Here is a 12,630-nt window from a genome sequence, read left to right as displayed (position 1 = left end):
CCAATAGACTAATACAAAACATAAAAGTATGCCTAAAACAAAAAAAAAACATCTTTTGACAAATGCGTGAAACACTTACAGAGTTTTCAGGCCGCTGAGGCCTCTGAACATGCGTCCATGCACCGCCGTTAGTTTGTTTCCTGTCAACAGAAGCTCTAAAACTCCACCCGCTCCGTCAAAAACACCTTCACGGATCTCCCTCAGTTTGTTGTTGCTCAGGTTTCTGCAGTAAAACACAATCCCGTTGTTTGTGGATGCGGTTCAGCTCGGTACAAGATTACAAATACAATCATATAGAAGAACTGTCAGAAGCACAAAAGAAGCACACATCCAAACACGCCGCCATAACATTCGTGCTCTAATTGCAGCAATCAGTCATGTCTTACAACTAATAAATGTAAACTCTTCTCTCTTTCATCTCAATATCCTTGCCTTTTACAAGAGATGTTCTGATAGGACAGCTTTAACACACGCACATGAACACACACAAATTCACACAAGCAAAATGAGATGAGTGGTCCCAAATGACTGGAAATAATTGCAATCTTGCACAAAGACAGTAAAAAAAAAAGGAAAGAGTGTGTGGTCAAAAGACAATATGCTGAGGCGATAGTCATCACAGTCACTGTGTTTTCATTCTCTGGCTATGCATTTATCAGCCTTCAAACTGAGAAAAAGAGGAAAACTATAAACCAAGAAGCTAAAAAAATGCATTGCAGAAAAACTAAAATCACATTTAAACAAGGCAAACAAAAGCAAAAAATGTGAGTTGGGAAGAGGAGAGGAAGGGAGATGAGGAGATACAGGAAGAGGAAAATGGAAATTAGTTGGAGGCAATCTATATTGTCAGTGACACTGCTAGATGGTTAGCAATTTCCTCTTCAATAAATCAGCCTTGCGTCTTTCAAGTGACACACACACATGAATACATACACAGACACACATACATGCTTGCAAATCTGAACTAAAGCCCAGCTTCTATTTCCATGTAATATTGGCCTCCTGTCTAACTCCAGCTCACCTTTCCCTGCTTTCTGTCTTTCTGTCACTTCGCTCCTCATCTTCAATAGGTTTTTTTTTCTGTAACCACATCTCCACTGTTCTCACATTGTTTCTTAACTGCCTTTGTCTTTTCATATTTTTCTTGTATTTCTTGTTCTTATTCATTTGTTTAGATTTATTCCATTCTTTTTTATCTTGTAGTTCCTGAGACAGAAGTTTTGAAATATTCCCATCATTTCTTTAAACATTTGCTTTCTCCTGTGGTGCATCATTCATTCTAAACAAATGTATTATAGATAGATAGATAGATAGATAGATAGATAGATAGATAGATAGATAGATAGATAGATAGATAGATAGATAGATAGATAGATAGATAGATAGATAGATAGATAGATAGATAGATAGATAGATGGATGGATGGATGGATGGATGGATGGATGGATGGATGGATGGATGGATGGATGGATGGATGGATGGATGGATGGATGGATGGATGGATGGATGGATGGATGGATGGATGGATGGATGGATGGATGGATGGATGGATGGATGGATGGATGGATGGATGGATGGATAGATAGATAGATAGATAGATAGATAGATAGATAGATAGATAGATAGATAGATAGATAGATAGATAGATAGATAGATAGATAGATAGATAGATAGATAGATAGATAGATAGATAGATAGATAGATAGATAGATAGATAGATAGATAGATAGATAGATAGATAGATAGATAGATAGATAGATAGACAGAAATCAAGCAAGATTTCTGGCTCTCACAGAGCAGTAACTTCTTCTGTAAGAGGATCCTCTGTCCTCCACTTGTTACCTGTATTAATGACACCTGTTATCTCTATAGAAGACACCTGTCCACAACCTCAGTCACACTCCAAATTCCCCTATGGCCAAGACCAAAGAGCTGTCTAAGGACACCAGAAACCAAATTGTTGACCTGCACCAGGCTGGGAAGACTGTGTCTGCAATAGGTAAGCGGCTTATTGTGAAGAAATCAACGGTGGGAGCAATTATTAGAAAAATGAACAGTGAAAATAATTTATTAAAAAAAATTCTTTGGTGTGCCAAGGGTAATATATTATCTAATATAGTTTACTCTGAAAGGCTTAAGAATAGCATAATACAGGCCCTGTAAACCTTTTTTCAAATGAGAGGTTTATATCCTTAATCATGGAATAACAAGATAGCATAAACATATACCAAAAAAGTATACATACATCTTCCTTAAGTTGGGCAGCTTCTTGAAAGTTCCCATCCCCTCCAAGCTGGTAATATCATTATCATTTAACCGCCTGAAAGAAAACAGAGAAAGGGAGTGACACAACAGTTGTTTCATAAAAACATAAGAGCTTCACACATGCAGACCTGTGCTGCACATCAAGAAGGGGGTTGTTGCATTAATACATGGTGGACTCAGCGTCTGTGAATCTATACGATCCAGCACCAAATAAATAGAAGAAGAGGAAATAGAAGAGAGATGAGCAGGAAAGAGACCACCAATGCATCTTTTCAATGTGGTCATCAATATCCACATTGCCTTTAGCAAAGAGAAAACAATTTGAGGGACAGACAGCTCAACATCTGCTTTATTGAGGTAATTTGTACTAAAAGGCTAAGAGGACGCTCTGTGTGGAAGTGTTTGTGTGAAAGCTGAAGAGGGGAATAAACAGCAGACAGGAAGTGAAACTTCAGCTCAGAGGGACACTTTTAATGAGACACGAGGCCCTGGAAGATTCTGTTTTAATACTTATTAAATCTGAGGCCGCTTGTTGATTTTGAACAAGTATTGGGACTTTTTATGTGATGTTCATTTGCGTTTGATTGGTATGGAGGGAACAGACACAACATCTGGTCTCCACATTGGCATCTGCAGACACAAAACGAAACTGCCCAACACATGTGATTGAGTACAAACAGTTCTCCAAAGAATGATTACACAATGAAACCTCCCAAGGCTGATGTCAAGGGTTTTTGTGACCAGCTAAAAGAGCCGTTAGGGAAGACAGGTAGACAGGCAGATGAGGGACAGGGAACAAAATAATATATATATATATATATATATATATATAAGCTTTCAGATACACCAGTAACTCCTCTGATTTCCCCTGATAAGGCAGGTTACAGGGCAAGGCTGACGGTTTGTGTGAGAGTGTATGTTTGTGGCTTTAACAGAAACATTGTTGGAAGTGCTTTTTGAGTTCTGAAGTATTCTTTAATTCTTGGATGCATGACCTACACATTTCCATGAAAGGGGTAAAATAAGACCCCAATTTAAATCCTTGCATGTTTGCAATAATCATAAGAAATGTATTTAAAGTTGGCTAAATATAATGATTTTTTTATCATATTTTGGTTAACAAAATAAGGATTCTATCATGTTTTGTTCACATATTACAAAACAATCAATCTTTTTGTTTTATTGTTTAACTATGGAGGACGAACAGAGAGACCATTACATCATCCACAAACATGTACACACACACAATTTTTTTTCTGACTGTTTGTAGCTCTTTTAACAAACACATTTTATGAGGAATTCCTGGAATTTGATAATATAAATACTTTTATTTGCAAAGATTTGAAAGGATAACGACCTATGGGGTCACTTTTGACCCCAGCTAATCATCAAAGGGTTAATTAACTACAAAGGACAAAGAACATGCAGCATTTCTGACATTAAGTACTTCAAGAATGCCCAGAAACTGAAGGAATATCATTTGGAGGATAAGGAGATTAACAAAGAACACCAAGCAATCTAAGAAACAAATGAATTTAAGGTTAATGATCTGTAAAGAACAGGAATTATTAGTTAACTCCGGTGTCAGGAACTGTTCTTGGTAATGGACATTAAAATCTGGATAGTTCATCAGCCTCGCTTGGCTTGAGCAAGAAATGTCAGAATGTTTCACACCTTCATTTGATTTGCATTGCTCTGACATTGCACTTCTAAGCAGATCAAACCATCTGGAGAATGTCACGCCGTTACAGCAGCTGCTTGTTTGAAGGTGTTATTGCTTGAACAGTGCACCGACTGGAAAGAAGGAAGCTGGAGGAAGACAAAACCCAGATAACCTTCTGTTCTGAACAAACAACAATTGTCCAGAAAGCCTTGATTAGCCTTTTTTCACATTTTGTGAGTTTTTTTTAATATAAAGTGCTAACCCTCTGATGGATTTACTTCTCTTTAGTCAATCGGTCCATTTGTGCCACACAGTGAGATTTTAATTGCAAAAACCTGGGTTTTTAGAGGGACATGAGTAAGCTTGAGTTTGCCCAAGCAAACACTATCAAGGCAAACAAACTCTGGTTAACATCAGACAGCCCTAGTGTGAATATACCATAGGGTTTTTTTATTCCTTAAACATTTAAACACATTTGAATAAATCAAATCAATCTGTCAAGTAGAAATACATCATTTCAGGTATATCTCATATTGTGTTTATTTTGTTAAGAATGATGACTTATTTCTGTATCATGTATAAATCTCATGACTTCTCTCATACAAACAACATCTTAACATCTTAACTCCATCTGCTGTGATCTGTTTACATCTCATTCAACACGTTGTCGTTGTTAACTTCCCTCAATTCCAGATAGAGAACCTTTTTGTGTCAGTGAAAGGACACAAAACCCCTCAAACATGTAATAAATGTGCAGCAATTCAGCTGTGATACTTGCACAAATTAGTCAATGTCTGTGAAATTAAAAGGTTTAAGTTTTTCACATTTAAAAATAATCAGGTTCTCTGGCACTCAGTATTCTAGTGAGAAGTAACTTAGCAGGAGTTGTGGTGGTTGCTGAAGGACATAAAGTGAGTGGAATTGGACCTGAGGCACAATGAAGTACATTATAGTCGGAGAGCTAAAAATGATAGAAGTAAAGCTTGTGATACTCAACTGAGGAACAAATACAGAGGAACCACATGCACCTAAAGCTTAGTCTGTAACTAAGGCGGGTTTTTGGGTTGGACGGGTTTTTAAGTGTGGCATCTCAACCCTTGTGCTATCTTGTGGGGTCCAGATGACCCCACCCTTACATTGACATGTTATCCCTACCATGACAAAGGTTGATAAAGGTGAAGAGAATTTCATGTAATCCATGGACACCAGTGAAGATCACAAATCATTGAAGAAAAAAGGTTCAGTGCACTATCTAGTGGGTCTAGATGACCCAACCCAAGTGCCTAGGATAGCACAAGGGTTAAGGGGAACGCAGGTCAAGTCGTCAACAGTTTAAAATTTCATATGGGCAACCTGCGTACCCCGTACAGGTTTAACCCTCTTTTTGCCCGTATCCACCCATGTGGGCAGTTGTGAGGGGAGTAAGTAGAGTTTTGAAGACGATAGTGGTTCACGTGTCTCTGCTTTTTCATTAAGAAAACAACATATTTGCTGACTTACAGGTCTGTGGTGTATTCGGGGATGTGTGGCGGTATTCGTGTCAGTTTGAGGTTGGAACAGTCGACCACCGTGCCCTCGCAGCGGCATTTCTCCGGACAAACCAGATCCTGAAAGCACTCGCCGCTCAGACGGCTGCGGTAGTCCTCTTGACCTGAAGGCGAGGGAGGAGGGACAGAACAGAGAGACGGCGACACAAAAGAAGGAAGGCGGAAAGATGTTTGATTGAGAGAGGAAGGGTGGAGAGAGGAAAAGTGCCATTAAATTAGTGTAGAAATGAAAAAAAAATGAAAAAGGCAGATGAGATCAATAAAACAATTGAATGCCTAACTATAAAACATAAACATTCTGTATTTCACTTTTTGCCAGATAATATGTTTATTGAAAAATACATCAAGTTTTAATACTTTAAAGGTTTGACAGCCATCCTGTCTTAGTAGATTCTGCCTTTTCTTCTTAATGAATCTGTCAAAGGCTTCAAAATGTAATTAAGCAGCGAATAATCATCCCCTTGTAGGGCATGCATGAAATGAGAAGGCAGGTTGTCCGTGTTCCTGCAGCATTTGACTGTGGTCTGCATGAGGCTGAAGTACGGCCAGAGATTTCTGCAAGACTGCCTGTGCAAATCAAATTGCCGAACAGATCTCCAGGTGGTTTCATACAATCAGTTTGTAGGCAACTGTGGTTTAAAGCAGGATGTTTTTGTTTAACAGGGTGAGCCAGAGGCCACTTCTGTTATTTAGATGTAATGCGAGCATATATCACTCATGATTGTGAGAGCCTGTGGAGGAGGCCTGGCTTAAATCATGCAACAGTTTTGTTTGTGGACCGCATGCTGCTCCGACTTTGTTTGTCCATCTGCTTTCTGTCAGAGTAACCTTTGGAGCCTTCCACTCTTCTCCTGATCGTACCCTGGCAAAAAAAAGCGACTGTCTTCGGTCTTCTCTGGCCCAAACTCTTCCTCTCTTATCATGCAGAGAAGGGTCACCAGTCATGCTAAACTTGAATTGGACATGTCGCACCAAGCCTCTTCAGTACATGTGCTAGTATCGGATAGTATGAACAACATATGATAAACATGCTTGCTGTGAATGTAGAGTCACGTGTGGTTCAAGTGTTTGCTACCTGTAGAAAACAAGGGCATGGACATTTTCGCTAAGGGTAAGGACTCACCAAGCAGTCTATAAAACTGATATTTCGTGCAGACCACCTGCGTATCCCGTATGCACTTTTCACCCGCAGACAGCCTGTCTATGCAGTTGAGACTAAGCCATGGAGTCTGCAAAGGGTACGGCTATGTCCAAATTCCCTTTCTGCTCCCTAAGTACAAAAAAACTATACAGAGCGTGACTAGTTAGCGCCCTAGATTTTAAAAGCAGTTCGGACACCATGCTCACTACTTTTTATTTTAAACTGCAAATATGATGTCACCAAGTATGATGGGCATTTTACAATGAATATTATGTATCCACTGATAAACAAAAACATGGATGGTTTATAAAAAAAGACTTGATTTTTGCACAATTTTTTTTAAAGGTAATGCATTGTGGTTGACATTCCCCAATGCTCACAGGTTTTTCGCAGAGACTTCTGGGAAATCTCTAGGAATTTTGAAGTTGCTGATTTAGACGGCACTGCTAAATGGCGAATGCATTAAGCAGTGAGTAGTGAAGGAATTCAAAGACAAGCTATGGGAGAAAAAATGTAAAGCTACAAAAGAAGGAAAGGCAGGTAAAGCACAAGCACAGAGCAGGAAAGAACATTTTTGTCAAATTTTCTGAGTTTGTGATTTAGCTTTCCTTTAGATAAGGCGTGTGCACAGGTTAAGTAGAAAGCATGCTAACACAAATCCCAACTAACAGTGGGACAAAAAGTCTTTTGCAAGCAGGTATTTCTATATGATCATACAGAGTGACATCAGCAAAACAATGAGATAGATGTCAGAGCATCTGTTCAGTTACCTGCGCAGACTTTAGATTTATGCTAGCAGTAATGAAATTGATGCAAACATAAGGTTTCTGATGTGACTTCTGCAGGCTTCTTGCAAACAGTAAAAAAACAAGATTTCTCTTTTTTCTATTGTGCATGTGCATGAGGGCAACAATCTACACATGCACCAGAGTGGAAATCCCATCTGTTCTGCTGATCGTCCGTGGCTTTGAGCAAAGGACGCGAGAAGCAGCAATAAAAAGCAAAAAGGAACAAGACTGGAAGGTGGCAAACACAATGCACTATGTAAAACCATGTCAACTTTTTTTTGTTTGTTTTGGGAGGGGGGATTAAAAAATGGTTTATAAAAAGAGATATCCACACTAAGTTTGAGAGAAACCATCTGCTCTGCAAATATTCCTCTTGAAATTTGGAAACAAATCTCCACAGAGCATAAAATTTACGAAAAACAAGAAAGGGCGAATTCTTTCGATTTTTTTATCAATAATTCTGTTTTTAATCAAAATGTTTGACTTGTACATGTGAAAACAGTTGGAAAGCTTTGACTTTATTGTTTAATTCCAAGGCGTGAGATTGGCTGGGAGAGGCAGGAAGGCGTGTGCCGCGCGGTCCCTGGCGCTTGACGGAACCATGTGAAGTCACAACTGGCGGGGCCACATGGTTAGATCAAGCACAAGAGACAGCTGCACGAACCAATCAGAATGCAGGTCCACACAGGAGGAAGGCGGGGCAACAGAGAGCCGCACCAATCAGTCAGGAGGGTAGGTCCATACAGAACAGGCAAGGCAACAGACAGCTGCAGATCCACACAGGAAGGGCCAGAGAACCACCCACAAACAGCAACAAAGTGTCCATCAAGGTCCAGAGAGGAAGAGAGGTGCAGGGAGAGGCAGAGGACTGCGAAGAAGGGATGGGGGCGGGGCTAAAGCAAAGACGATAGTTAACAGTTTAAGGAACATTTCTAATTCAGCTTTTTATTTTTTTTAATGGTCGAGCTCACGTTGACTTTGGAGTGTGACTAAAGTTTTAGTGATTCTGATAGTGTTTATTTTTTCTAATGGTATGGATGTAATACTCTATAAAACAGACAAATTTGAAATCATAACATTTCCAAGCAAGATTTATTTAATAAATTGTGCCTTTTTTCTTTTTTAAAATTTATCCCCATGGCCAAAAAAAGAAAAGAAAAAAAAGAAAAAGGTCTTTCACATACTGGAGTGAGCGACTGCAGTGTGTGTGTGTATGTGTGTGTGCGTGGCCCTGCTGAGGCAGCGATCATGCCGCCTCAGAAAACTGAAATGGTCTGTGCTGTAATTACTGACACCCATGGTTTGGACCAAAGGAAATGTCAGTAATTACCAATTAGTGAATGTTTCTGTGCTCCAGTAAACACAAATCAAGTCCGGCTTTTATTTACCATAAACAAAGTACTGATTTTGTCTGACTTGTGCTCCGAACATTTAACAGTTGACATGTTTTATGAGCTTGTATTTAGAAATCATTTTTATCATCACTAATAACATCCTCTTCAGATTTAGTTAGATAGACTTTTGTCACAGCGAGAACTGCAGCGATTGTGACATCATCCGTAGATTATGCCTTCCAACCAAATGAAGTCAATTCAGTCGCCCATTTTTTTGTGATATGGACGTCGCCATGTTGGAACCAGAAATCATCAGTAAGCACTGATTGGGCCACGTCGGCTTGAGTAAGCATCTCTATGGCAACAACTTTGTCTAATCAGGAGTGAGCTTGTTGGAAGGCCTATCACTCGAAAGCAGACTACGCAAAATCAGTTAATTAAACGTTTCAATGTGAGATCACGTACTTTTATTAAGGCATGTAATTGGTCAGTTTATACCTTGAATAACTTGTGATAAAGAAAAAATAATGAGTATTATTAAGAACATGTTCAAAAAGGTATCAGAGCAAGAATAGTTATCCTGACAGATTGAACGACTGAGTAATAGCTTCTCAATAGAAGTCAGCGGGTACTTCCTGTTTGGAACGCGATGGGGGAGGGGCCACTCAGTTTAATTCTCTTGTCCAATGGTTGCTGACAGTTTTCAGAGGCTACAGACACACTGCGCTTGATTTCAATTCACCAGATTATAATTTACAATCTTTAAAGAAGCTAAAAAAAAAAGTCTTTAGATGTGATGTATGAATACAACACTAGTAGACTGGCTGTGTGACAGACAGAGCTGGTTTGTACGTCAGAGCCTGAGTGAAGCTATTACGTACCTGTGCACCTGAACTTCTTTCCTTTGACCTGGCTGATTCTCTTGTTAGCCAGCCTCCTGGGGTGGCTGCAGCGTGCACCGCTGGTCTCAATAGGGTTGTCAAACAGGTAGTCAGCCAGCCACTTCAGGTGGCAGTCACACATAAAGGGATTCTGGGCCAGATGACTGTGAAGAGGAGAAAAATAGGAGAGAAGCAGAACAAATCTTTACCTGTATTTTTCTTTCTTCACAATTGAAGAAAACGAGAGCTTGATTTCAAAATGGCGTTTGGATTGTCTGTTTTTGGAAGAATTCTACAAGAGAAAATCTCTTAATCAAACTACATAAGGTGACATGAAAAGTCACTTTTCCGCACGCCAGAATTTGCTGCTTCATGGAGATCGGTTTACGCCAGGTAAGAGTGTGTATGAGTTAGGAATTTACAGTTTCCTCCAGCTCCATCCGGCCACAGAGAAAAAGCAGCAAAGTCACTCTAAAGTAATTTGTTTCTGTCTTATGGTCTCTCCCCTTCTGAACTTGGCTTAAATACATCACTGGGGAGTCATCCAAGAGGTCAGCTGTCAATTAATCTGAGTTTATGACACAACGCTGACACCAATATTGGCCTTACAGAGTTTTGATGGAGCGCAGGGGGGTGAAGAGTCCTTTGCTGATGGTTTGCAGCTTGTTGTCATACAACGACAGGAGGCTGAGGTTTTGCAGGTCCTGGAAGGTGTTGACCCTCAAGCAGTTTATTTTGTTGGCATTCAGCAATCTGAAACAAAAGGAGTTTACATCTGTAATTCAGACGCTCTGCTCTGTTGGCGTAAGAGAATAAAAATGTAAATAAATGGATTTTAGCTTGAAAGGCGCTTGTTTTCCTCTGTCCTATTCTTCATACCACATATTTCACATAGCCCCTGCCTCCCCGGCACCCATGATATTGTCTTTCTTTGACACATAAATCAGAAAATAACAGAGTTATTCCTTTTTTTCTCTTTTCCAGGGGGACATCTCCTTCTACTACGCCATATCTGGTTTTGATGGGTGAGACTGATGATGACGGGGACGAATAGGGGAGCTAGAGGAATGGGAAGGACGGATATAATGGAGTGGGACAGCGAAGTATCAAGTAAAAGATTTAATTTAGAGTGACGGCGATTTACATTTTACTGAAGGAGGCTGGCAGAAAAAAAATCCAGGTGTAGGAAAAAAGGAAGTAAGAAATGTAATAAAGAGATTAAGGATACGACAGGGAAGGTTCTCCCTTCCACCTTCCCCCCATTTGCCCTTCCAAACCTCATTAGCTAATGTGTTTCCAGGTTTTTTCCTTGCCCTGCTTCCATTCCTTTACACCCTTTCCTGCTCTTTCCTCTGTTGCATTTATTGTTGCCATGTCTGTCAGAAATCCCCCTTTTTGTGTGTGTGTTACAGGTGACTAAGCTAGCGCTCGCTCTAACTGTCTTGCGTCAACCAAAGGAGTGCTAGCATTGGCACAGCCTGCACACACGCACGCCCACTCAGGTGATGCACGCACACACATGCTGCTCTGCGACACATCCACGCCTCATTAGGCAGCTCACAGGGGGAACTAATTACTTGACACTGCACCAGTAAAACAAAGCAGCACAGAAAACACTGCAGATCAGCAGTTATGCAAAGAAATAGACCCATCTTTGCCTATTAAGGTTTAATTTAGAATTACAGCATAATGTAAGAGAATCCACTCATTCTTGGGGGCCTGACTAATGTCTGAAAATGAGAGATTTTCCTCAGAGGCAAAATATTAAGTCACTTTTTTTTTAAATTTGCCTGTTGAATGAATGCCGCCAGCGCCGTTTGATAATGGACCAATGATGTGGCAAGATGCAAATATTAAGCAGACATTTATGTATTCGTTGAACGAGCAAGTAAAAAATGTTTGGTATCAAGCCTGAAAGATCCTACTTAAGGAGCAAGTATGCATGTATGAATAAAAATAAGTGCTTTGGATGTTTTTTCTGCTTGCAGCATCATTAGCTGTGAGGGAAATGATTCTCTGCTGAATGTTAAGGATGTGATGTCATACCTACTTTGACATGATCACACATTTTTTACTCTTTTCTCTGCTGTCAGTCCGTCTGCTGTCGGACATTAACATAAATGTGTGGGCTCTCTGTCTTTCTCTTTTTACCCCGTACCCCTACCTGTCCCCTTCCCCAGCCCTTTACCCTCCCTGTCTCTGGCTATGCACCATGCATCCAAATGATCCTGCAAGGCTGTAAAAAAAAAAAAAAGGTGTTTGTGCGTTATCCTCCTCATTCTCTTTGCTTCGCTTGCCTTTATGACAGAAAAACCCTGAACGTGACCACTTCTGCAGCAGGCTGCGACATTTGCAAGGACCATAAGCCAAATGCACCGCTCACAAAGCAGCAGTGCCAGGGCTGGAAATTTTCCCTGCATAACCAGCCCGCGCTGCAATCTGACTCTGCGCTCTTGAGGAGTCGTTCAGACATAATAATTCTCCTTCTGCATCTTAGAGTTAAAGAGCTATGCACACTACAGTTTGCATCACAAACCCTTTCACGTTGAGAATTCTTGAGATTTACTTTTCTCATTTTGCAGGAGAAAAGGATGGATGTGCGATGCAGGGAATCGACAGCTGCAGATATTATTGTTTCAGTTAAATGCGATGCAACGCAATTTTTGACCTACTTCCTGCAACTATTCATCTCTCAATTTTTTTTTTTTTTTCTCAATTTTTTAGTTCAAACTGCAGAAGCAACAATTTAAGCACAATACCGGAACCATCCTCTTTCCAGTCCTGCCTCTGAACAGTTGAACATTACAAGATCTGGGATCTCTAAGGGACCTCAAATAATATTTCTTTCAGTTATTTCATCTAATTCCAACTGTTTTTGAACAACAAAAGATCAAAGATATGACACCAATCAGTTTTTAAAACAGCACAATTTTGGGAAAATTGATATTGAATAAGATTGTCTGTGCAGAAAATCGGAGACAAAATAGGAGCGATAATTCAATGATATGAGA

The 12,630-nt window shown here is 40.0% G+C and overlaps 1 protein-coding gene and 1 non-coding gene across 3 annotated transcripts in view; both read right to left on the bottom strand.

Annotated features, from left to right (window-relative positions):
• Window positions 1-12,630, bottom strand: part of slit3 (slit homolog 3 (Drosophila)) — a 316,135-nt gene that overhangs the window by 55,459 nt on the left and 248,046 nt on the right. For both annotated transcript variants that reach the window (XM_011479838.4, XM_011479839.4), the window contains 5 exons: window positions 10,229-10,372; window positions 9,620-9,783; window positions 5,429-5,579; window positions 2,246-2,320; window positions 80-223 (listed from right to left, as the gene is read on the bottom strand). In XM_011479838.4, coding sequence (XP_011478140.1) covers window positions 80-223; window positions 2,246-2,320; window positions 5,429-5,579; window positions 9,620-9,783; window positions 10,229-10,372 — 678 coding nt within the window. The remainder of the gene's footprint in view (window positions 1-79; window positions 224-2,245; window positions 2,321-5,428; window positions 5,580-9,619; window positions 9,784-10,228; window positions 10,373-12,630) is intronic.
• mir218a-2 (microRNA mir-218a-2) lies at window positions 7,974-8,064 on the bottom strand. The gene has a single exon (NR_107136.1). It is a non-coding gene; the product is annotated as a microRNA mir-218a-2 (primary transcript).

This window comes from Oryzias latipes, chromosome 10, assembly GCF_053564925.1.
Source record: "Oryzias latipes strain Hd-rR chromosome 10, Olatipes_Hd-rR_3.1".
Taxonomy (NCBI): Eukaryota; Metazoa; Chordata; class Actinopteri; order Beloniformes; family Adrianichthyidae; genus Oryzias; species Oryzias latipes.
The sequence above is the reverse complement of the archived record's forward strand: the minus strand, read 5'-3'. Positions and strand labels throughout refer to the sequence as shown.